At 39.1% G+C, this 23,082-nt stretch overlaps 1 protein-coding gene across 4 annotated transcripts in view; it reads left to right on the top strand.

Annotated features, from left to right (window-relative positions):
• Window positions 1-621: 621 nt before the first annotated feature.
• Window positions 622-23,082, top strand: part of cpne5b (copine Vb) — a 128,020-nt gene continuing 105,559 nt past the window's right edge. The window contains exons 1-2 of one of the 4 annotated variants that reach the window (XM_067587779.1): window positions 987-1,067; window positions 1,204-1,476. In XM_067587779.1, the coding sequence (XP_067443880.1) occupies window positions 1,358-1,476 (119 nt within the window). In that variant the 5' untranslated portion in view covers window positions 987-1,067; window positions 1,204-1,357. Of the gene's footprint in view, window positions 1,477-23,082 lie in introns of all 4 variants that reach the window. The other 3 variants (XM_067587780.1, XR_010928186.1, XM_067587778.1) reach the window with 3 other exon arrangements.

Here is a 23,082-nt window from a genome sequence, read left to right as displayed (position 1 = left end):
AATGATGGATGGTGGTCATTAAATCTCTATGTAATTCCCTCCCTGTAATTAACATTGATTTTAAATCAGCCAGCATGAACACATTTTAATTGGTATCTGCATTTCTTAAAATGTCATGCATATGCCTCCTCCGCTACAGAAATCTGCTAAATTCCAGACAATGGGGAGGTTTCGACCTATTTTCAGCTATTTTCCAACTTTACCTCCAAGTGCAAATTCATTTGGATTTACATCATTTGTTGAATTTGTTTTTGCTCAGTGAGTATTAGAGGATAGTTTCTGAAAGCATGTCTGCTAGTTTTACACCATTATTAAGCTAAATGGTTTGCTGTGGGAGCTGTCCCTCACTGTGGTGCTGAATTCTTCTCTGAAAGTCGCTCTTCAGCAGTGATTCCAAAATGTTTTGCTTGCCAGTCATTGAAACAAAGCTATTTGAGACCCCTCGCATGTGTTGAGACCAATTTAAGTGATTATTCCTCGTCAGATCGATTTATACAGTATGAACTTTTTAGGAGGCTGGAGTAATATAATCCAGTATTACATGAGAAAAAAGTAAAGATTAAAAGATAGTTTGAAAAATAAAGCCAATGAAGTGCAGCAGCAATATGTTTATACAACTACCCAATCAACCATCTTTGGACCCCTTAGATTTATCCAGGTCGGTTCCCGACCACCAGGTTTGTAACCACTGCTCAGTACAGCCTCACAAGTGTCTATTATGACAAGCTGGTCTTTATTTCATCGTGATGTAGGATTCCACGCTACATTTTTTTTTTTTTTTACCACACTTCAGATAAAGTCTTACATATTAAAAAGCATCAGCGCGTAATTAAATCACCACGACACACACTCGCACACTCTCTCAGTGAACAGCGTACAGAGGCTGACAGGCAGCAGCACCGGGGCATGGGCAGGGTTTCCAGCACTTAAGTGTAATTCCGTGTGGGAGGAGGATGGGTGGGTTTGAGTGTATCTAGTCCTTTCTCTTCACATGCTCTGCTGTGCGCACAGACTGAAGTCAAAGCGCAGAGAGCAGTCCACCTCTCCATGTGATGTGCAGCCGATCGGTGAGCGCGCAACAGTAATCTCAGATACTGTCCCTGCATTTTTTAAAACCTTATTCACGCTGTATGGACAGTTAACCAGGTGCGCCTCTGCCTTTGCCGGTGTCCACTCATTTAGTGCCCCCTCCCTCCTCTCCAGCTCCAACACTTGGGAAGTGGCTGCCTCACCCGGTCGGACCGGAGGCCGTCTGGTCTCTGATCTGGTGTCTGGAGTCACCGGAGACTCGACGCGCTCCGTCGGGGCCAGGCTGTGCGCCTCTCGGATCAGACCCGAGCCACCCCGAGCTCTAGCGATGGAGATGATGGAGGGAGACGTTATGGACAAGCTGGAGGACATGTCATCGGTGTACGACTTCGACCCGATCACCGGCAACATCCCCGCCACCAAAGTAGAAATCACCGTCTCTTGCAGGTGAGTCGCAGCGTCCGTCGGTCAGGAAAGTTCGGTGTGCAGACTGCGTCGTAAAAAAAAAAAAAAAAAAAAAAAAAAAAGTTGTTACGGCGCCACACCCAGTTTGTGGGTTTTAGTTAAGGATTGTCCGGTGAGAGTGTGTTCTAGGTTAGTAAAATGGGGGAAAAAAATCCTTTACACTGATAAGAGCGCACAAAACTGTTTGACCATGTTTGGTGGAAAAGCTGCTGGTTTTAGGTGGAGACAGAGGGCTGAAGTTATTTTACTTCACCACCAAGCCTTTTTCAGAAAGCTTTGTATTATTTTAGTGATTGTTTTGTGTGGATTTCCGATTTCTAAAAAAAAAAAGAAAAAAGTAAAAACACCTCTATCTAAAAGCATTTCCGACCTGTGCCATCATCCCACAGGAGATATAAAGATGTGCAGAACTTGAAATTAATTCTTGCATGCGGTCTTTTTTCATGAAATGTTGTCAGATTTCAAAGGTTAAAGGGTGTGTAGGCACTTTGAAGCAAGCAGAGCAGGCAAATGGACCTCATCAGGTTCAAAGTATCTTAAAATGGTACCAAAAAAGCCACAAAATGTAAAAATCTACAAATTTGAGCATGTGTGTGCTCATCCAAACCTGTTTTAGACTGGTTTTTGTTTCTTTTTCTTTTGTGGATACCGTATATGCATCTGGTGCTTATATATTAGACACATCTTTTCATCTTCTCAGCCACAAGGCTCTCTCATATTGAAGCCCACACTGTATCCACTGTAACCACTGGCTGCTTTCAGCATCAGCAGAGCACTGCAAGCCTCCGTCCTCCCTCTTTTACATTCTTTACAAAGTGCTGGGTGTTAAAGATTCAGAGGTTTACATCACATTCACATAGTGCTTGCGTCCCTGGCCTCAACCTTAATCCCATTCTTTACTACTTTTTTTCAGTAGAAAAGTATTTCCTTTTCAGAAATTATTTCAAGTCCACCTTTACAGAATGAATCTCCCTACAGTGCTTGTTCAGTGCAAATAAACAGTCACTCCTCTTCCCATTAGGGAAGGTTTAAAAGTCAAGGCTTTCAACGCCTTTCACTTCTCAGACATGCACTCCAGTGCTGGCAAGTGTGTGCACATTTTCACCACACACTCACTCATCTTTCTGGTCTTTGATGCTGGGTTTTAGGTTGGTGAGCCATCGAAGCAGAGTGAGTTTGAGCTATAACAAGCTGCATGTGCATTATTGATGGGCTTTCTGGCGTTCAGAGAAGCTTGCTGCCACATCTCCCAGCTCAGAGTAAAAAAAAAAAAAAAAAAAAAACAGACCATGGCAAGAAATGACTGTTTCAATTTACTGAATGAACAACTGTGTGCTTGTTTGTGTTGTGTAGGAAATGGTGGGCGACAGGGGAGAATCAAGAGAATCAGTTTAGCAAAGTGTTGCGTAAAAGCTTGCATGGTTTTGGTTGTAGTGTTTTCCAGCTGTAACGATGAGGCGATTGGGATTACATGCCTCACTGATGCGCAATTAAGCACCATTCAGGTAAATGATGAATCCTATTCTGACAACCCCCCTGAATTTATGCAAATGGTTCCTCTGACAACATGTGTGTGCTGGTTGTGGGTTGGAAAGAAAGGGAGAAATGAGGGGCTGTGGTGCTGATGCCTCTTACCAGAAAGAAGAGGAGTTTGGGAAGAAGAAATCATTAATCGAAAGGGGAGGGTCGATGCTTTTCCCTCTTGCTTCATTGCTGCTTTGTGTGTGCGTGTGTGTGTCTGTGTGAGAGAGAGAGAGAATAAGCACAAGAAAGACTGAGAGAGTTCATCTCACAAAAGCATATTTCATACTGAAAAAACACCACACTTAAAGCACTAGTAATTATAATGTAATTTGCATGGATTATATATGTAACACACGCTATGTGTGTGACATTACTGTCATCATGCTTGACATTATTGTCAAAGATTGCAGCCTAATGAGATATGCAGACATCTCAAGTATGCAAAAGGTTGTTCTCTTAACCTGCCTCCAATTTCCCTACATACACAACCATTCTTGTGGCGTTGTAATAAATGTTTAATAGTGGTCGACTGTATCAGGCATTCCTTGAGCAGAGGAAACCAACAGTTATTCATTCTGTCACATTCAGGCACTTCGAATAACAGTTCAAGGCGTCACAAATCCTCTAAATCCTTTGTACAGATGTTGCGTGAGTCAGATTCCTATTGAAGAAAAGAGGCTCCCAGTTGGGTTTTCTTCGGTATTCTCCTTTTGTCATGTACATGCATGCTGTAAAACCTCCAAAGCATGATGATAGCTGTTGCCTCTGGGTTAATACCCCTTATTACAGGCTACACCCCCTGCATTTGACAACATATTATTATCCGGGGAACAGAGAGGGGTGGGTGGGAAGTGGATCTGTAAAATATGGGGGAAATGATAGGAATTGGTTTGTCTTTCATTCAGGGAAGGTGGAAGACTGAAGGATTTGGTCACAGGAAGCTGAAAATAGCGTTTGATTAAGATTATATTGAAATTATGGTATTCTGCATTGAAGTTTGGTTTAGCGCCTACGCAGGAAGTCATGTGACGGCACAAGAATCAATGTTACATTTCTCCTTCATCATTTCTACATCACATGACATCCCCATCCTCCACCAAGTGGTTTCAGTTGCCTCACCTCAACCATACTTAATGTATGAACAGACAGTCCCTGGGATGCGGCTGTCACCGTGTTCACATTTCTCACTGTGTTTTATGTGTCATTTCCAGGACATTTGTTTTGTGAGAGAGCTTGGCCTTCAGGAGCTACAGTTCAGAAACAGAATAACAGTTTGTCACTTTAGTACACACACACACACACACACACACACACACACACACACACACACACACATACACATATATACACAGAGGAATTTGTTGCACCAAAATCCAACCTGTGCTTTTTCTTAAACTGGTGTTTATACTCCCACACGGCTTGTCAGTCAATGGTCTGGTTCCTGGGGAGAAATGAAGCGAGGAGGGCACAATTGGCATTTGGACAAGAAAGCGGAAGTGTAAATCTTACAGCCACAAAGCCCATCCATGGTTCTCTGTTCGTCCCCATTGTTCACTCCCTCAATACCATTCACACGCAAGTTGAAGTCTCCTGTTTCTGCTTCACTGTCTAACTGTCCAGTCAATTCAAACAACATAAAGAAGTACTTACGCGTCTAATGTGGCCCAGAGCCATTTACCAGTCTTTCCAGTCAGCTGAGTAGAGACTGTCTGGCTTGTGTATCGAAGAGTAGGTCAGTCAATGGAGGAACACAGATGCTGAGAGTGATATTGATAAGCAATGAACTCACCTGGCATTACTAGTGCTGGAGCCTGTGCAGCCAATGCAAGAATATAACCAACCAGCTACATTTCTGAATTTGCTCTAACAGCTCTTTGCTAAAGTAAAGATTTCCACCAGCCATTATAGGAAATGGTTAAATATGGAACTATTTTTAAATTTTAATAATATATATATATATATATACATTAATATTTATATAATAGGGGTGACTTGGCATTGAAAAATAAGAATCTCTCTAACTACAGTAGACATAGTATATTGAAGTGTATAAGAAATGTGAGTAAATGTTTCTTGTTGTCCTTTACATGGACAGTATGTGCAAGGAAAACAACAAGAAGGCTGAGGTGTGACCACCTACAAGCACTGGGTCAAAGTTCACATTGACTGAACACAGAACAGAGAGAACCAATTAAACCATTAATGGATTGTCCTTTTCTTGAGAGTGACATCTAATCTAAGCTCTTTGATAAGGTGAAGATTGAGCTGTTAAGTTTCGCTCTAATTGGTGGCTTGTGGTAGCGATGGGTATAATAATGATGAAATTCTGTTCCTGTTGTTAGTGCATAGCTTGATAACGGTGGGGATGTGGGATTTCTCAGCCTGTTTCCTGAGTGCAGGCGTTGTATGGGTTGCTAAGATTGCATTCCTCTGATAATTGTCTGGATGGTCAGCATTTGCATACAGATTTGAGTTTAGGAGAAACCATGGTTCCAGCCTATGATAGGTTCCCTTTACGGATCTGGGACAGATATCAAAGCATCTCACACAGTGCAGAAAAGCCCTGGGGAGATCGAACGCCGCGGCTTATCATCACTCTGATTTCCCTCGCTCTTTCACATTGCGTCTCTCTAGGTTTGAGCACTTCTGGTGTGAATATATCCTGCACCACAAGCATCATTGAAGCTAATTAACCATGTGAAGAATGCTGCGTATCAGACATGAGCTCAGCTTTACAAACCCCGACGTAATTATCTTGCAGACAAACCTCGACACCAAAAGTAAGATAAAGCTCTTTCTGTCCTTTTCTCTCTCGCACATACACACACACACACACATACATGCTGTCAGTAATTTTGTAGCACAACAGACTGGGCACACTGCCTGATGTCACACAGCCTATCTTACTTTAGCTGGTTAAGGAAAATCAGGTGCGGAGAGAGAGATAGAGGCAGGGAGGGAGAAAAAAATAGTGGGGATGTTGAGGCAGCAGATAAACAAACACAGGCAGAGATGAGAAACATATTGAGGTGGGCATGCTCATCAGAAGAAGGAATGATTTCATTAAGAAATGCTAATGAGAGATAAAGGGTGTTTTAAGAGAAAGTAAGAACCTACGGACAGAGTGATAGTAACTTTAAATTTCTGCTATTAGCAGGTGATTTAGTTTTATTATCACCAGCAGCACAGGGGCTGCAGGTGAGTACCAGTCATTTATGTCATGCAACATCTTTGTGAAATGTGAGCATACTCAGTAAATCATAATGATTTTACAAATAAATAATAAATAAATCAGGCGTTACAAGCGATGCACAACTTGAGTGAACTTACACCTTCAGGCCTGTTGATAAAATCTCACAAAAGTGAATTTTGGTAAAATGAAGACTTAACAATAAAGCATGTATTGTTATGTGCATATTTTTCTATTTAATAAATAATTTAGGAACTTTATCCATCCATAAAAATTTCTAGGAAAAAAATATTTAAACGTTTAGCTTTACATTCTTGAACTGTAAATGTATACAGTTTTCAATAACAGTGGAGTTTTGTACTTTCTCATCTCGCAGGTGACCTTCGGTTGTGGACCGCCTGCTGTCCCCTCAGGCCATCTTGATGCCTACTGCTACTACTATCATTATTAGTCATATTTGCCCACTGTTATCACTATTATTGTTAGTCATATTTCTATTATTATTGTTATTGTTATTATTGTTGTTGCTGTGCTTCTCTGTCTCTCTCTCCCCTCTCTCCCTCCCTCTTTCTCTGTCAATCCAACCGGTCAAGGCAGATGGCTGCCCACCTAGAGCCCAGTTCTGCTCAAGGTTTCTTCCCGTTAAAGGGGAGTTTTCTCTGTCTCTGTAAATTAAAGAGTACAGTCTAGACCTGCTATATGTGAAAAGTGCCCTGAGATAACTTCTGTTGGGATTTGGTGCTATATAAATAAAATTGACTTGACTGGACTTCGCAGATTTGGCTGTTAAAATCTTTGGTTGTATTTTTTCTTGATTTCAGAAAGGAGTAGAAAAAGCAGACTTCTCATTTTTCACTAGTGAATGCCAGATGAATGTCAGATGGCTGAAACGACAATAATTTTATCTGTTGGTTGGTTGTAATCTCGATCTCTCTTTTTTTCTGCATAATCCTACAAAAATGGAGCAAGCTAATAATTCTGCTAACTCTTGGCTTTGTAAATAAGTATTAAATGCTGCTGTATTTAGTAATCTAAGGTAACACCCTCCAAAGTCTTTGGATAATGAGTATCACTCTAACAGTGCCCTATATGACACTGCTTCGACAAATTAAAGCTTGACAGGCCTGCTGTGCCTAGTTATGGTTGCATAGCTATAATTGGACAATCACTGAATAATAGTCAGCTGGATTATATTGGAGCCAAATCTGATGTCCAGATCTTCTGTCTTCTAAAAATGTGCACATGTAGCCTACATTTTACACCAAGCATCATTTCCAAAGCATTTATTTTCTATTAATAGCCTACTTTGGAAATTATGCAAGTAAAGCCATCTTGTTTATGGGCCTGCGGATGAGAACTAGAGAAACACAGACCAGAAAAACAGGTGAACCAGCAAAAAGATATTTCATCAGTCAGTTTCAGCTGTGAAGACAAATATCTCAAAATTAAAACATGCACAACCCCCTGCTGTCATGCTGTTTGGCCTGAAGCTTTGTGCAACCAGAGGGGACACCACACTACCACCTCTACCTACTGGCTCTTCACACTCCTCACACAAACACACACACACACACACACATACAGGTTTCTTTGATGAAGCCCACTCAGTCCATAAAGCTGTGGGAATCCGCTTGTAGTTTATGCATTACATTCTTAGTGTTACAGTCTTCACTTATTTTCTTTTTAAGGTACACTGCAATGTTATTAAGATGGAGAAGCAGAGGGGACATTGATGAGTCAACCTCTCTGACTCAAACCATCTCCTACACACACCTGCACTCTTGGGGGTCATTACACAAAACCTGGTGATGGCAGCCCACAACCTTTCTATTCTACCTCTTCTGCTTTCATGGACAAAATGTGTTTTGGTTATTCTTTCCGCCTTTCCTTTGACACTGCTCTGTTTCGCAGATAGCCAGTAAACAGCTGTGTGGTTACTCGTGTGCCTGTGTGTGTGTGTGTGTGTGTGTGTGTGTGTGTGTGTGTGTGTGTTAATGCTGTTTTGGAAAGATGCCGCCTACTACAGCAACATGGTTCATTTGGGAGACAAATTAAAAGGCTGTATGAAGCTTAGAGGCAGTACATATTAAATATGCATCAGAGTTGTTTCTGCTTACAAAACAGTTTTTTCTGTTTCTGACTACAAGACTACATTGATCTGCAGAAGGCGTATTGTATGTCAGCGTGTCTGTGTGGAGCTGTTTGCATACAGAAGACATTTGGATGCCGTTACAGCATCAAGCACCTTCTTCTCCTGACCTGGCAGAACCAATCAATTATTTTCTACCCTCTTACTTGATATAGCCCACTGGACTGATTGCAGTGTAAACAAAAGATACATAATTTCTGAGCACCACTATCTTTCACAGTTTAGTGCCGTTCTTTAAAGTCGCTTTTCAGTGCTCTTTGTACACTGATGGACAGATTGTGACTAATGCTTTCACAAAATCAATAAGGTGGACAGTGGGCATACTGAAAAGATTATAAATGAGTCCTTGTCATGAGCTTTTATCTACATTTTAAAACCTTCTTTAATTGGTTGTTTTATATGAATATAAACAAAATGTCATCTTTATTGGTCCTAAATAGGCTTTTGTTTTGTTTTGTTTTCATTACCCTGATACTATAAAAATGCTGATTTTTATCACTCCTCACCCTACACCCAATAATCCCCTCTAGGCCTGACAGGAGCACTGTTCAGTTGTCAGCGTCTTCACACAGCAATGGCTATAATCAGCTCTGTCAGCTCTGCTGCTGAGAATTAACTGTCTCATTCCTGTACCCATCAAATTCTTCCATCCTGCGTACCCGTATCAAGCTCGTATCTTACAGCACTTATGGCCCGAGTGAGAGAATCTCCTTGAATACAAACTAGGCCTGGTGAAGCTGTGGTTGACAGCCACTGAACATAAGTGATGTTAAGTCCAAAGGAAGAAGGGTAACACTCTCCACGAGTGTTAATGATGGTTCACTGTCATGCTGGCTTTAGTGGCTGAGAGGCTGAAATAGGGCTTTGATCTGTGATCTCTGGCTGACAGGCTCGCTGGCTGACTGGCAAGAGCAAAGGAGTCATGGGAAGACAAAGTCAAATTTATTGGTGAAGGACTGGGAAAATGGAGGATCACTAAATACTCTCACTTTCTCTTTTTCTGTGTCATAAATAGCTGACAAGACTGTGACCAGTAAACATGTTAGAGGGCTGAAATGAACTTCATTTTTAGTTTGGGGAAGGAGTCTGTGGCCTCCATGTGGGCCTGAGAGCCATGAAATGTAACCTTTGCTGTGAGGCAGAAGTCTCTGAATGCTTAGTGAACGACTGTCAGTCTAGTTCAGTTTTATTGGAAGAACATAAATACAGTTACAACAACATTGGAGGATTTTTTTCCCCACAAAGCCATTTGCAAAAACCCTGTATGCTCTCTCATATTACTCTCCATTCCTGCAGAATAGAGGATGTGTCTTCTAAAAGTATTCCCTTTTTATTTAAGCAAAATTTCTAATTAAAATTGGATCTCCAAAAAGGGACTCTTTACACTATGGTCTACAATTTATAAATATTTGGCTGAAATGTTTCGTTTTTGACATCCTAAAAGGACAATGTTCAAAGCAGTTTCACTAAACTGGATGTTTTCCAATTTTATTTTTAATCATTCAATTTGGTGATGTTACAGTCAGCTTTATTGTACTACGTGGAAGCACCAATGCTGACAGTCACTGCAGGAACGTGCTGCTGTTTCCGTGGTTTTAAAAGGTGTCTTCAATATTGTGACAACTTTAAGAACATAGAAGCAAAATTTCCAAATCTACTAATGTTACAATATCACATTATAACAAAATAACTGCAAGCTGTTGTGTATATTTCCTATGATAAATGCACTTAAAGCAGGTACTTGCATACAAAACTCATCCTAAAGGGAAAGTGAGAACTTTGTCTCTGACTTCTGCCTCGGGTCACAGACTGATGAGTGTTATATATGTTTGATCTGCATGTGGGGAAATCACTGGTCACCTGAATCATCTGTCTAATTAGAGGAGCCATTATTAACATCTGATTGGGGTCTACGACTTGCTTGTCTGGCTCCCTCATTAGCATTTATCAAAGTTTGACTGGACTAAGGAATTGCTATCTGACTCTGATGAGTCTTATTATTGCATTGCTTGATTGGATTCATTTGGCTTTTCAACTGGAACTACTGACAAACCAAACAGAGGCCCCTAACATGATAGAGCTTAAAGCAAATAAATATGTTCTATAGAGAAAACAGATGAGGCATTTGTACAGGAAGACCTCCAGATGAGTGATCACCAACAACCTATGGGTAAATTACCATTTCCTTTACCTTTTTAGGATGAGGAAATACACGTTGCACCAGTAGACAAAGTATTTCATGCTAAATTTACACCAACTGGCACCATTATTATCATTCATGAGACACAATGCAGGAATGTTTTTGTTGTACTGTTGGCACTATTAGTACTATGAGTGTCTAAAAGATACAGAAAATAAGTTATAAATATGAAAAATAAGGCACACACACATCATTACATCCCTTAAAGTCTGCCCTCTGTGCTACAATCAATCACTTTGAACACTTAGAACAAGTGTGATATTTGTGAAATCACATATAAAAACCTTTTCCAGCTGAGATATTAGTGCCACTTTTTAAAATGGTGAATATTTTGTAAGTTTCCAAAGGGATCATACCTGCCAAAGATTTCACTTTTCACTTGAAATCTAAAGAAAAACATTTTTTTTAAGTCAAAAAGCACTGAAACTCAATGCATCCCAACCCTCTGATAAACAACACAGGTGCATGAAGTTATTTAGCTGTGTGAATGCACCTACTGTGTTGCAGTACAAACATCTGTCCATAGCATATGTGATTGAGTAATGGGAGCTTAATGGCTCTCTAGAGCTATTGAGGAAGGTGAGTCACAGCTGTGGACAGCTACCATCACCTGGCAATTAGAAAGATGGGGCTTTTTGATGCCCACTAGGACCACATCCACTGCAAGTGATACATCCCAGTTGAATACAATGAACTAATTTGTTTCAAATCGCATGCCAGCGATGGTCACGAACACAGGCCATTGGATGCTTCCAGTCATTGAGCAACAGCAAGAATGCTTACTGCTGCCAAGACTTTCAAGGTGAAGTCTCTTTTTAAGCTGTCCTCAGCGTAAGTCACTCAGTAGGTTTGCTTATCCCAAAAAATCCCCCTGCACAGGCTGAAGCTCATCATGAATTACATACTTGTTCTGACATATTCTGATAGCATCAGTCTTATTTGAACAAATTTTCCTGACAAGTGATGGTTATTTGAATCTATGCTGTTTAAAATTAGAAACAATATGTGGTACGCTTCAGCAAATGAGCTCAGCTTGCTCCAGGTATGTGGCCTCAGGTTTGGATCTGCCAGTATTTCTCCCCATTGACATCTGATGGAACCATTGAGTAGCAGTAGCAGTCCACCACAAAGACCCTGAGCTTTTTTACTAACAAATATATCATGTCCATTTTTATCACATCATATTAAATGTTTTATGTTGATTTTCAAGTTGCATCAACAAGTCCTGGTGAGCACAATGTCCATTTGAGGCATCATTGCAGCAGCTATGGCTTTATTTATAGCAACACGGTATGGATGCACTTAATGTGAGATGACAACTACTTTTTAATTCCTTCATGTAAGGTACCTGTGGAACTTTTAAAGGTTGATTTTGACAATTCAAAATAGATTCTGACAATAACACTAATGTAACATTTTTTGAGACTGAAAAATGAATGAAAACAATCTAATGCTGTTATTGTTTATAATGCCAGTTTTAGTCAGCATCTTGTAGTTAGTGATGCATGATTGAGTTCACTCCTTAGAGTAGATGTGAGATTGCTTGCCTGTCCTGAGCCCACGCTGCTATTTCAGCTCTGGCTCTGTGCCTCCCAGTGAAGGATGGGATGATTGGGCAAGATGGTCCGGTGTGGTACAGCAAAGCTGGAGATGTGTGAAAAGTGTGTGGGTGAGATGACTGGATTTGATTATGGAGCTACCAACACCCTGAGAGAAAATAGATAATGGATGAGTGTAAAAATGTTTGTGAGCGTGTGTATGTCAGTGCATTCATAAGGATGTGATTGTATTCGTGATGGTTCTGTCAGCTCTCAAAACAATTTAGTCCCCCGGTCAGGGTATTATTGTAATACTAGCACATCTGAGTCCTGAAAGTCTTGGTTGAAACCCCTTTAAAGGTATTTTTCTTTTTCTTTTTTTGACATTCTGGCTTTTGGAGAGAAATATCTTAATATGGATAGCCATGAAATTTTGGTACACACATGCATGGTGCCCAGAGGATGAATTCTGCTGACTTAAAGGTGCAGTATTTAGGATTTAGTGGCATCTAGCGGTGACGTTGCAAATTGCAACCAACTGAGCCATCCCTCTCACCATCCCTTTCCAAGCATGTAGCAGAACCTATGGTGGCTGCAAAACTCGCAAAAAACGTGAAAGGCCCTCTCTAGAGCCTGTATTTGGTTTGTCCATTCTGGTCTACTGCAGAAACATGGCGGTGCAACATGGTGGCCTCCGCTGAAGAGGACCTGCTATGTAGATATAAAGGGCTCATTCTAATGTAACAAAAACACAACAATTCTTATTTTCAGGTGATTATACACTGATTAAAACATACTTATGAATATTATATTCAATTTCTAAATCTTACACACTGTTCCCTTAAGTGATCTCCTGACTTTCATCTATTGCCATCAGCAGGTCAGGTGTATCTGGTGAAATATGTTGACATCTACTAGATAGATTACCAGAAAGTTTTGTACAGACATTCATGGTTCCCAGATGATGAATCCTAACAATTTTGATGATCCCTAAATTTTTAGTTAGCAATGGTATACAACATTTTTGGCTTTAAGAGAAATGTCTTGATAACCATATGGATGGCAATTAAAATTTGGTACAGACTCATTTCTGTTCCCCACCACAAGATGAATTTTAATAATTATAGTGATCTTATGACTCTTCATATTGTGACATCATGAGGCCAGATTTTGAATTTGTCTGATACTTGTTTATGAAAAGATACTTGTAAAACTAATGACATCCCCATCAGTCTCATCTATTAATTAGTAAAAGCTAATATACTAATCTCAGATGGCAAACATTATACCTGCTGTGAGCATGTTAGCATTTAGCTCAAAGCACAGCTGTGCTGAAGTAGAGCCTCACATAGACTCTTAATATTATTCAAAACTGCCTCATGTTGTATGTGTCAGTGAATGATTTGAGCCACAGCTTTTGTGAGAGTTAAGGCTCATTAGTTACAGGAGCATGAGGGGGACGCAGAGGGCGGATGTCTGACTATGACATCCTCACTCTACAGTGACCCACTTCACTGAAACAATCACACACACACTGACCTACTTTAAAGCAGTTTCCAAACTTTTTCCTCTCAGGATATTATTTTTTCACTTTTATTATTTATTAATCATTATGCATCATTTTTATTTCCCTTTTCATCTCTAGAAAAGTCACTTCCAGCATAAAGATCTAAAGGCACAGTGCCAATTTCTTTTTAGAGCTGAAAATTAAAACGTGCCCTTAACATGTATAATGCCGTTTCCTATTTTACCTCTGAAATACCACCTGGAAATTGTTCCTTTTACATGAAAATTTTAAAATTCAAAAGTTGTACATTACATCATGTTTTGCAGCTCACATAAAAAAAATGATGATGCGAATAATAAATGATCAATGAACTGCAGGGTCCTAACCCTAAGAGTCTGTACTGCTGCCTGTTACCTGACCTCTGTTGACTCGGGCCATAGCACAGTCCACACTACTGGGACTTTTGCGATGATCCCGAGCTTCCCTGCCAGGCTGCAAGCTCAATGTGTCTGTCTAGCAGGCCAAGTAGGAATCTCCCCAGAGGAAGTCCTGGCCTGAATAATTCAACAGCTGGTGGGAAAAACGATCCTGCTTGGTTCTGCCATCGATCTGACGCTAAAGCAATGCCAGCACTACAGTTTGGACTCAGATGATTGAGGCTATGAAGAAAGCTTTTGTTATAGGCGTAAGATTGATTGAGACATGTAGACAATTATTATACACTTTACAAAATGTGGATATTTATATCACTATCATGTATCAAAGCATGTATTAAATATTGCTGTCAGCCAAATAATAAGGCAGCCGCGTAATAAGAAAGTCCAAATGATAGCAAGCCAGTGATAAGATTAGAGGTAGTGATGAAAGGCTAGTGTAAAGTTTTTTGATACATCATCCAGCTTTAATAACACTGTGCTGCATATGCTTTCCCCAATGTCCCTTTCTCTCCTTCTTATAAAAAGATTACCCTCCTTCTTCCTCTATTGCTTCCTCTATATTACCCTTCCTTCCCCATCTGTTCGCTTCTCTTTTTCATCTTTCACGTGTATTTTCCAACTCCTTCTTTCCCTCAATTTCCTTCTCGTTTTACCTTTTTCTTGCCTCCTCATTCCTCATTGTTTCTAACTCCTCCCTACCTCTGTCATCCACTGCTATCATCCACATGCTCATTTTGTCTCAGTGACACAGCTTTTTCATTCAAGAGGTGTGTGAATAGTTTTCCTATTACAATCCATCCTACTTTAAAATATCCTTGAGGAAAACATTCAGCCTGTTCCTGCTTTTCTTTGGTGACAAATTGTCATTGCTGGATGAAAACCTCATATTTTGGGCTTTTAAGAGCCACAAAATCTGTCTCATTTTTAGCTTTACCACAATATTTTTTAAAACCAAATTTATTAAATTTGAAAAGGGTCTGTAAACCTAGGACTAGAAAACAAGACTCTATAGTCATGCTAGTGGCTCTGTGAGGCTGTACTTGAGCTAAATGCTTACATCAGCATGCTCACAATAATAATACTAGCACTTGAATATCTGTTGTAAATTTCATGGAAATCCATTCAGTAGTTGTTGAGGTATTTCACTCTGAATCACAAATGTCAACCTCGTTGTGCCACCAGAGGAACAGTCAGGGGATCACCAAGTCAGTATGATTCATCCTATAGAGACCATGAATGTCTGAATAAAATTTCATAGAAATCCATCTGATTGTTGTTGAGATATTTCAGTCTGGACCAAAGTGGTGGATTAACAGACTGGCTGAGAGACAATGCCATAGCCTAGCATGGCTAAAATCTCCTGCAGTGACAAGTAGGATTATTTTACTTAACTTAAAATTTTGTACGACGGCACATACAGTTGTCCTATTTCCCCCATATCTCTTCTGAACACATACTCCAGGAAAAGTAGCTGATTACTATGGCATTAAAGTTATATATAAAATGCCAAAAATGACCATGTCTTGTTTTATAGAGACACAATTTTGACGAACAATGGCTGTCACTGCTAACCTCTGTGACAAATACATTACATTTCCTGTAGCTTCTTCACAAGAAAAACCACCCGTCTTATGGTCCGCCAGTCAAATGCTTTTAATGTGAAGCAACATTCACAAGAAATGTCAGGTTTACATTAGCAGTGACTGATATGTTGTGGGAGTTTTAACAATATACAATGACCCTGAAATCAATAGGATACAAATACAAATGCTTTTAATGGTTTATATGCATGCCTTGGTTCCTGTGAATGTCCTGTGCATGAAAACATTTGCTGGAGAAATGATGGATAGTATCAAAAAGATGGTTTGATTTCATGAAGACCTTAAGGATTACAATTTTAACTAATAAGAATCCTTATAAAAAGCAGATATTCTTACCTTCACTAATGTTTTCAATGTATATTTGTACACACAGATGTCATGCTGTATGTAAAGCAATTACATCGAAAAAATGTCCAATTTTATTGGAATACAAACCTGAAATACATTTTGTAAAACCGCTTTATCTCCATTTTAGTTGTGCCTTACATAGTTTACTCAGTGATTCTAGAGGAGATAAACAGTTTCCTTCTTTTCTACAGCAACACACACACAAACATGCACGCACACACAAACATGCACGCACAGACACACACTACTTGCACACATGCTGCATTGTGTGCAAGCCAGAGGACAACCACAGAACTGTGTGAATATGGTATAGATTGTTTCTACACCCACAACTATCCTCCTTGCGCCAGAAAAATACACCCTCAATGCAAACCTTTCACCCTCGATGCACACATGCATTTCACAGTCTTTTCTCGGATGCATATTTCCAGGGAATACTGTGCCGGAGACATTATTAAATGTGGACAACACAGTGGGTCATAGCATGTTGGCAACACAATGGAGGAACACTGGCTTCTGTAAGACTTGGGTTCAGACTCTATACACCAGCCGTGGCTGCATATTATGTCCAAATAATGCATAATAGATACAATTCAGCATGCATGAATACACCCTCTGGAATCATTTTATAAATGAACAGTATTAGTGTGGAGCCCTTAGTTAAGTTAAAAACCTATAAGCTCCCAAAGTTTTACTTATTAGCCCGTGGCAGCCTATTTATGCTGACTTGTACTCTATTCCAAGTCAAGAATCTCATCAGCTCAATTTGCATGTCTTGAAACTCCTCTTCAAAAAGAACCACTCATCCCTAGATACTTATCATCCTTTTCCCAGCCTGCACTCAGAGCAGTCAGAGTTGGAGAGCTGAGGAGCCTCCCGCAGGTTAGAAGGAAGGAGCTATCTAATTATTGTGGTTTGTGTCAGATCTCTGTAAATAAAGTCAGCTATGTCTGTGTGTTGGTCTAACAGGGGGCTTGTTTATTCTCCCTGTGCAAGAGGAACTCCGTTATACTCAGTCTATTTCTGATCCAATCTCTGAGGACTTCATTTTTCTCCCTCACTCTCTCTCTCTCTCTCTCTCTTTCCGTCTCTCTCCCTTACACACACACACGTTTCGGTGACACACATTTTCTCCTCTCCCTTTCTTGTTTTTTACATTTGATTTTCTCTTACATTCCTGCTCTCTTGATTCCACAATTTCCCTTGTGCACAGAGACATACACACCCAAACCCTGCCCCCGCTGCCTCTGTGCATCTCAGATCTTTTCATAACCTCATTTATATAAGGGAAGTTATGTTTGAGGAAGTTAGTTTGAAACCCCTTTAGTATTGCCAATCCCTTTGAAATAGATTACGTAACACCTAATGCAAATCTAGTGACACATTTTAAATATTTTATGTCGTAGCAGTAGTTATTATGATGCATCACTGAAAAGTTTATTCTTGTTCTCCTCTTGAACTCAGCTTACTTTAATTGAAAAAGCCCTTTTTTTCATTTTCCTACTGAAATGTTGGAGTGATTTTTTAAAAATTTTTCAAACATTTTGGCTCTGCAAAATGATGTGACATCAAATTATAAGAGACTTTACAAAAGATGCATCCCCCTATTACCGAGATTACCGCTTTGTAGGGGCTTTAGAGGGCTGTATTTTGCAGTAATTACCACAGTGTGCACCCAGGGAATGTTTTTTTCTGATGCAGACATCACCTCAGCATGTCTGCAATAAAGCCCTGCAGTTTTCAAGGGTCTGAATATTGTTGAGATCCTCATTTGATGAAATTTTAGGTGAGGTTTACCTCCAAATTTAGGGCAGGACCGTTGTTGACTTGAGGCTGGTATGTAGGAAGACTTATGCTATGGGGGTTACAGTTGACACAGGATAATGAAAGAATCGCTTTGATGAGGTTTTGCTTCAGCAGACGCAGTTTTGAATTTACTCAGGTTTAGCTCCTGCTAGCTGGGTGTTGCCGTTTGAAGCTTCATTGAATTCGGTCTTTTGTAGAGCTTTTGTTCCACTACCTGCTTGAGTGGCAAGCAAGTGTATTTATACACATCTTTATGTCTATATATGTACTGTACAGCATGTGGGTGAATATGTATTTCGTGCCACAATTTGCATGGCTGACATGAGGATTAAATTGATGTGTGTATTTGTGTGAGTGACGGTGTGTGTAATCACAAAAAAATACACCGTAGGAACAGACCCCAGCATGTCATCCTGTGCTTTGTAACCCATTTCAATTAACTCCCCTAACCTTGGATGTCAATACACCAAAACAGAATAAACCCTTGACTGAAACAATGTCAACAAAAACCTTTTCTTTTATAAGGGCAGTTTTTGTAGCAGGGCTTTTGTACTAGACTGCAATAAATTGCACAATTGGTCAAAGCATCCTTATTCAGACACATTGTGCATGTACACATGACACCGAGGCCTCTCTCTTTCTTTCAGTAGCGATACAAATGTTTAACTTTTTTCTGACCTTTTTCAATCAAATGCTGTTTGTGAGGCATACTAGGAATATTTGAGCTTCACAAATGGCTGCTCTTCCACCGTGAGGCTATTTATACAGTATGTGGTTCCGCGATGGTGGAATGAGCCGCCCAGCTCCATAAGGTCAGCTGATTCCCTCGGTGCATTCAAGGAATGCCTGACAACTCAGCTCTTCTGTGAACACCTCAACATTTGAACCCCTTTAACCTTTTAGCACTTTGTTGATTGTTGCACTACTTTCTTGGTGTTTATGGTATTTTCTTATATACATGCACTTGTCTACCTCATTGCACTCATGCCTGGTCAGATACTTGAGAATTTGTACCACAGCTCTTTCTGAGTCACTGTCCTCTAGCGTTTGATTGGCTTGCCACGCTTGCAAGTCACTTTGGATGAAAGCGTCTGCCAAATTACAGAATGTAAAATGTAAATGTAAATTTATAAGGCCTTAGATACAGTAAATGGGCTCTTTCAGAAACAAGTTGTAAAACAACTGATATCAGTCCATCCCTCTGTCATATACAGAGAGGAAAGTTAGATTAATCTACATTGGTTACTTGGCTTCTAAACAGTTTGAGCTATCATCAATGACAATGATTAGGACATTTTATTTATTACATGTAAAACTGAAAGACAGTTATCATTTATGTGTATTTACATTTCTAGACAGACACTTCAGGTTACGTGAGCTGACATGAAATTGGTTTTGTCTGAGGTTTAGAGCACAAGTGTTAAAATGTACTTGTCAGAATTTGGATTTAAATAATTTAATGGCACCAAAAGCTTTTCAGTGGCAGCATAAAATGACTCCTCATTGGTGAATAAGCATTTTTGACACTGTTGTAATTACAATAATGTGTAATTAAACTGTAATTATAGTGATTTTTATTTGCTTTTGTTGCATTGTTCAGCCATAAACCAAGTGCCTCTCATTTTGTGTTTGTTCCTATGGATATCTATATTCTTTTCATTTTAGAGATGGACAGGCCTAGCTTTTCATTTATGATGGTACACACTATGATGGTAATTATTCATTTTATGTTTGCAACATCCCACAAACTGTATGTACCTTGTGTCACTGATACAATGAGACACACAGAATGAACTTGACAAAGGCAGCAAGAAAAAAAGAAACTCTTCTAACAGTATAAGACAACATTTTACAACCACATACTGTAATTAGACACCTACTACAGGTTTAAGACCATTGATATTGCACTATCAATGGGCTTAAACCTGGATATTCAAATTGTGTTTAGGTTATTGGAGCCCAAGTATCAAAAGACTGCCTTTTTCACCAATTATCTCTGTGGAGAGATGGCAACACTATTCTCAGAAGACCTTCATGGCCCAAACCACAATTGGTGTACAGCACCCTTTCTGCCTCAAGCAGCATTTAATTCACAGACTAACAATTCTAATACACATAGCGGCAGCGTTTACAGTGCAGCAGACACAGTTTGGTTTCCATCATAATTTATTAGATTAGATATATACTGCACTATACTGTAGTTGGCATTTACTGGCTATCTCCACACTCATGCCATTCTGACTGTATGACAGTAAATATCTTTAAGACCTGATATTTACTGTTGGCCTGAAATGTGTTGTGATTTAACCGCTAGATTACATCGACACTGCCTTAGCTGCAGCATGAGAGTGGCTTTGTGTCCAGAAAATGTTTTACGGCTTCAGTGTATCAACACTGTATTACTCAAAAGTACAAAGGTTCACTTTAATAATGTGTAACGGTGTAGAGATGAAACAATTTTTCACACAGTTTCTGTTGCAATATTTCAGATTTTAACCCATGACCTTTGCTCATATCTACAAATACTGTATGTGTGTTGACTGACTGAATGTTGGAAAGTAAAGGCACAGGGATGAAAGTAATTTGAGGCTCTGTTTAACATAAGAGATAATGGAGAGACCATTAGAGGGATAATACAGAGGCGACAGATAAACAAATGACAAAGATAGAGAGGAGGCAGTGGTGGATGACATACAGGCTGATTAATTTTGGACCAGTGCAGGAAACAAATGAACTAAATTAGGAAAGAGAGAGAGAAAAGGGGGGGGGGGGGTACTAACATAATTGGTTGGATGCTTGCATGGTTGGGTGATAATATGTATAAACAACACACGTTCCTACAAAGTCACAACAGTAAAATGCAAATGGTAAATGTCCACTATGCACAACACATGACATCAGTCTCATGACTCATTTTCACAAAGTCAAATGGGAGTTAGGAGGAATCAGGAATGAAATACACTTGAACTTTCAGCTTTTATGGTTTAGTAAAAAAAATATTCCACTGTGACAGAATAGTTCACTGGTACTGAAAGACAGTAATCATATTTCAAACTATTTTTACTACTCCTTAGATATTATATAAATTAATAAAATATTCATCATAATATTAAAACAACCATTAATAATACATTACACAGTTCCAATGAGCTTTCTTTGAACATATCTAGTAATTCTTTCCTCTGTGCCACATTTGAGTTTTTAATGTGTAAGTCGCTTGCACAGGATCAACACTTCACTATGAGAACTTTGGTTCTGAAACAAGTCTGTGACTTTTTGTAGCATATATTCAAGGCAAATCTTTAATTAGCTTCTCCAACATAGACACGTACTATATAGGTGGGTGGGTGGCTTCTGGGTTTGGTTCCTACAGTAAAAACCTCTTTGACATTTATCTGTTTGCACTTACTTGATTATTCTACAGAAATGTAGAGACACTGAGTGTCAACCTTATACACCCTAGCGCTGTTTTCTTCTTCAGTAATATATAGGAATTTGAACATGATCTGATGCACTCTGAGCTAACAGCTCCAAATATAAAAATAGAATAAATGAAAGGTTAGGTAGACTCCCACGCATGATCTAATGGGAAATATGTATAATTTGTAGACGAAGTGATAAATATAGCAACCTCCTCCTCTTCCACAGATTTCTCTGCCTTGTACATTGATTCACAGATAGAGACATGGATTTGTTATATTATATAGAGGCTCACTAAATCACCCAAATTAAGCAGTAAATTATTATTATTATCATTATCATTAGTATATTGAGCAGAGTTTGCATTCAATTGTCACTCTCTTTTCTCTTTCTGTAAAACAGATATTATTTTAGATTATCCAATCAAACAGAAAGCTTGTAATCCCTGAATTATTTGATCAACTCCTTCTCAAAATGATATTACCTTCCACTCAGACATTATTGAAGCTAAAGCACTGGGACTTTAAGCTGTTGCTGTATAGTTTTAGAAAATAACTGCCTACTTAGTTATCTAGCAGAAACACTACAATATTTACTATTGTTTTAGAGAAATAACTGTCTCTTTGTTAAATGTTCTACCATTTCATGTGGAGAATTTATCATACAGTTACAGAAGCTTATGATAGGTTTTTTATGAAATGGCATTTGTTTTGTTTTGTTAGTCTATATGGTCAGTCTGCACACTAACATTGCAGGACAACAGAAACTGGATCGTTGCTTGTAATTTTCCCAAAATTTTGTTTAGTATTTTGATGAATGTCTCACTGAATTTAGATCAGATCTGTGGTTTTGATTGGTTTGTGCTGATGAATCTTTGCAATCCCATTAACAGTAATTGACTTATTGGTGTCATACTTTAGGGATAATTTGTATAAATACACTATGTAATGCTGAGTAATTTTCTTGAGGACTAATGCTAATGCTAATGTACCTTTTTAGAGTTGAGTTTGTGGGTTGGTGTGTGGAAAGTGTCCAAATGTATCTGCATATGTTTCTGGAGACGGGCTGAATAAATTAAACCAAACAAAGCATCCAATTATTAGAAACAATACATTTCTGAGACATTTGTACATGTAAGCATGATAACCTGAAAATAGCAAGATGTTTTTTTTTTTTTTCCAAATTCCCTTTCCTCTACTGAAGTTTCAACAGTGCAGTATTTCTGATTAGGAAGAAATTACTTTTAAAGTCAGTGCAGTGTGTGTTCTGATTTGCTAATTCAATTATCTTGCTTTAGCAACTTCAGATCCATTTTTCTTTTCAATTTAGATTGAACTGTAATGAAATGTGTGTTTGCCTGGAACCTTGGACTTTGCAGCTAGCATTTTAAATGTTGCAACACAAATTGTCTTTGTAACTTTGTAAAACATCAGTCAGGATTTCATGTTTTTTCTTTTCATCTGTAATTGTCTTCTCAACTTGCTCTTGAAAGCTATAAAAGAGAGAGGAAGAAATGCAGGAGCAAAGAAAAGATCAAAATAGATGAGGCTGATGAAAGAACACAGATAAAGATTTGTAGCAACAGCAACTGCAGAAGAAAATGAAACAAGAAAGAACCTGAAACAAGAAATAGAGAAACACGCAGGCTTTGGCATCTCGAGTGAGGGCTCTCATGTCACTGTAGTGACAGAGTGAGCAAAAGAAAACAAGTAGGGCAATAGTGTTGGTACACAGTAGCCTCTGGCAGATATTATGAAAAGGTCACGCAAGCATGATGGAGGTGTAACATGGGTGGAGTTAGAGATTAAGTTAGAGAGAGAAAGACCTTTATAAAATTAATTGAAATCAAGGTCATGGAGACAAAGAAA

The sequence above is a fragment of the Thunnus thynnus genome, chromosome 4 (assembly GCF_963924715.1).
Source record: "Thunnus thynnus chromosome 4, fThuThy2.1, whole genome shotgun sequence".
In the NCBI taxonomy this organism is placed as follows: Eukaryota; Metazoa; Chordata; class Actinopteri; order Scombriformes; family Scombridae; genus Thunnus; species Thunnus thynnus.
This window is presented reverse-complemented; position numbering and strand designations above follow the sequence as displayed.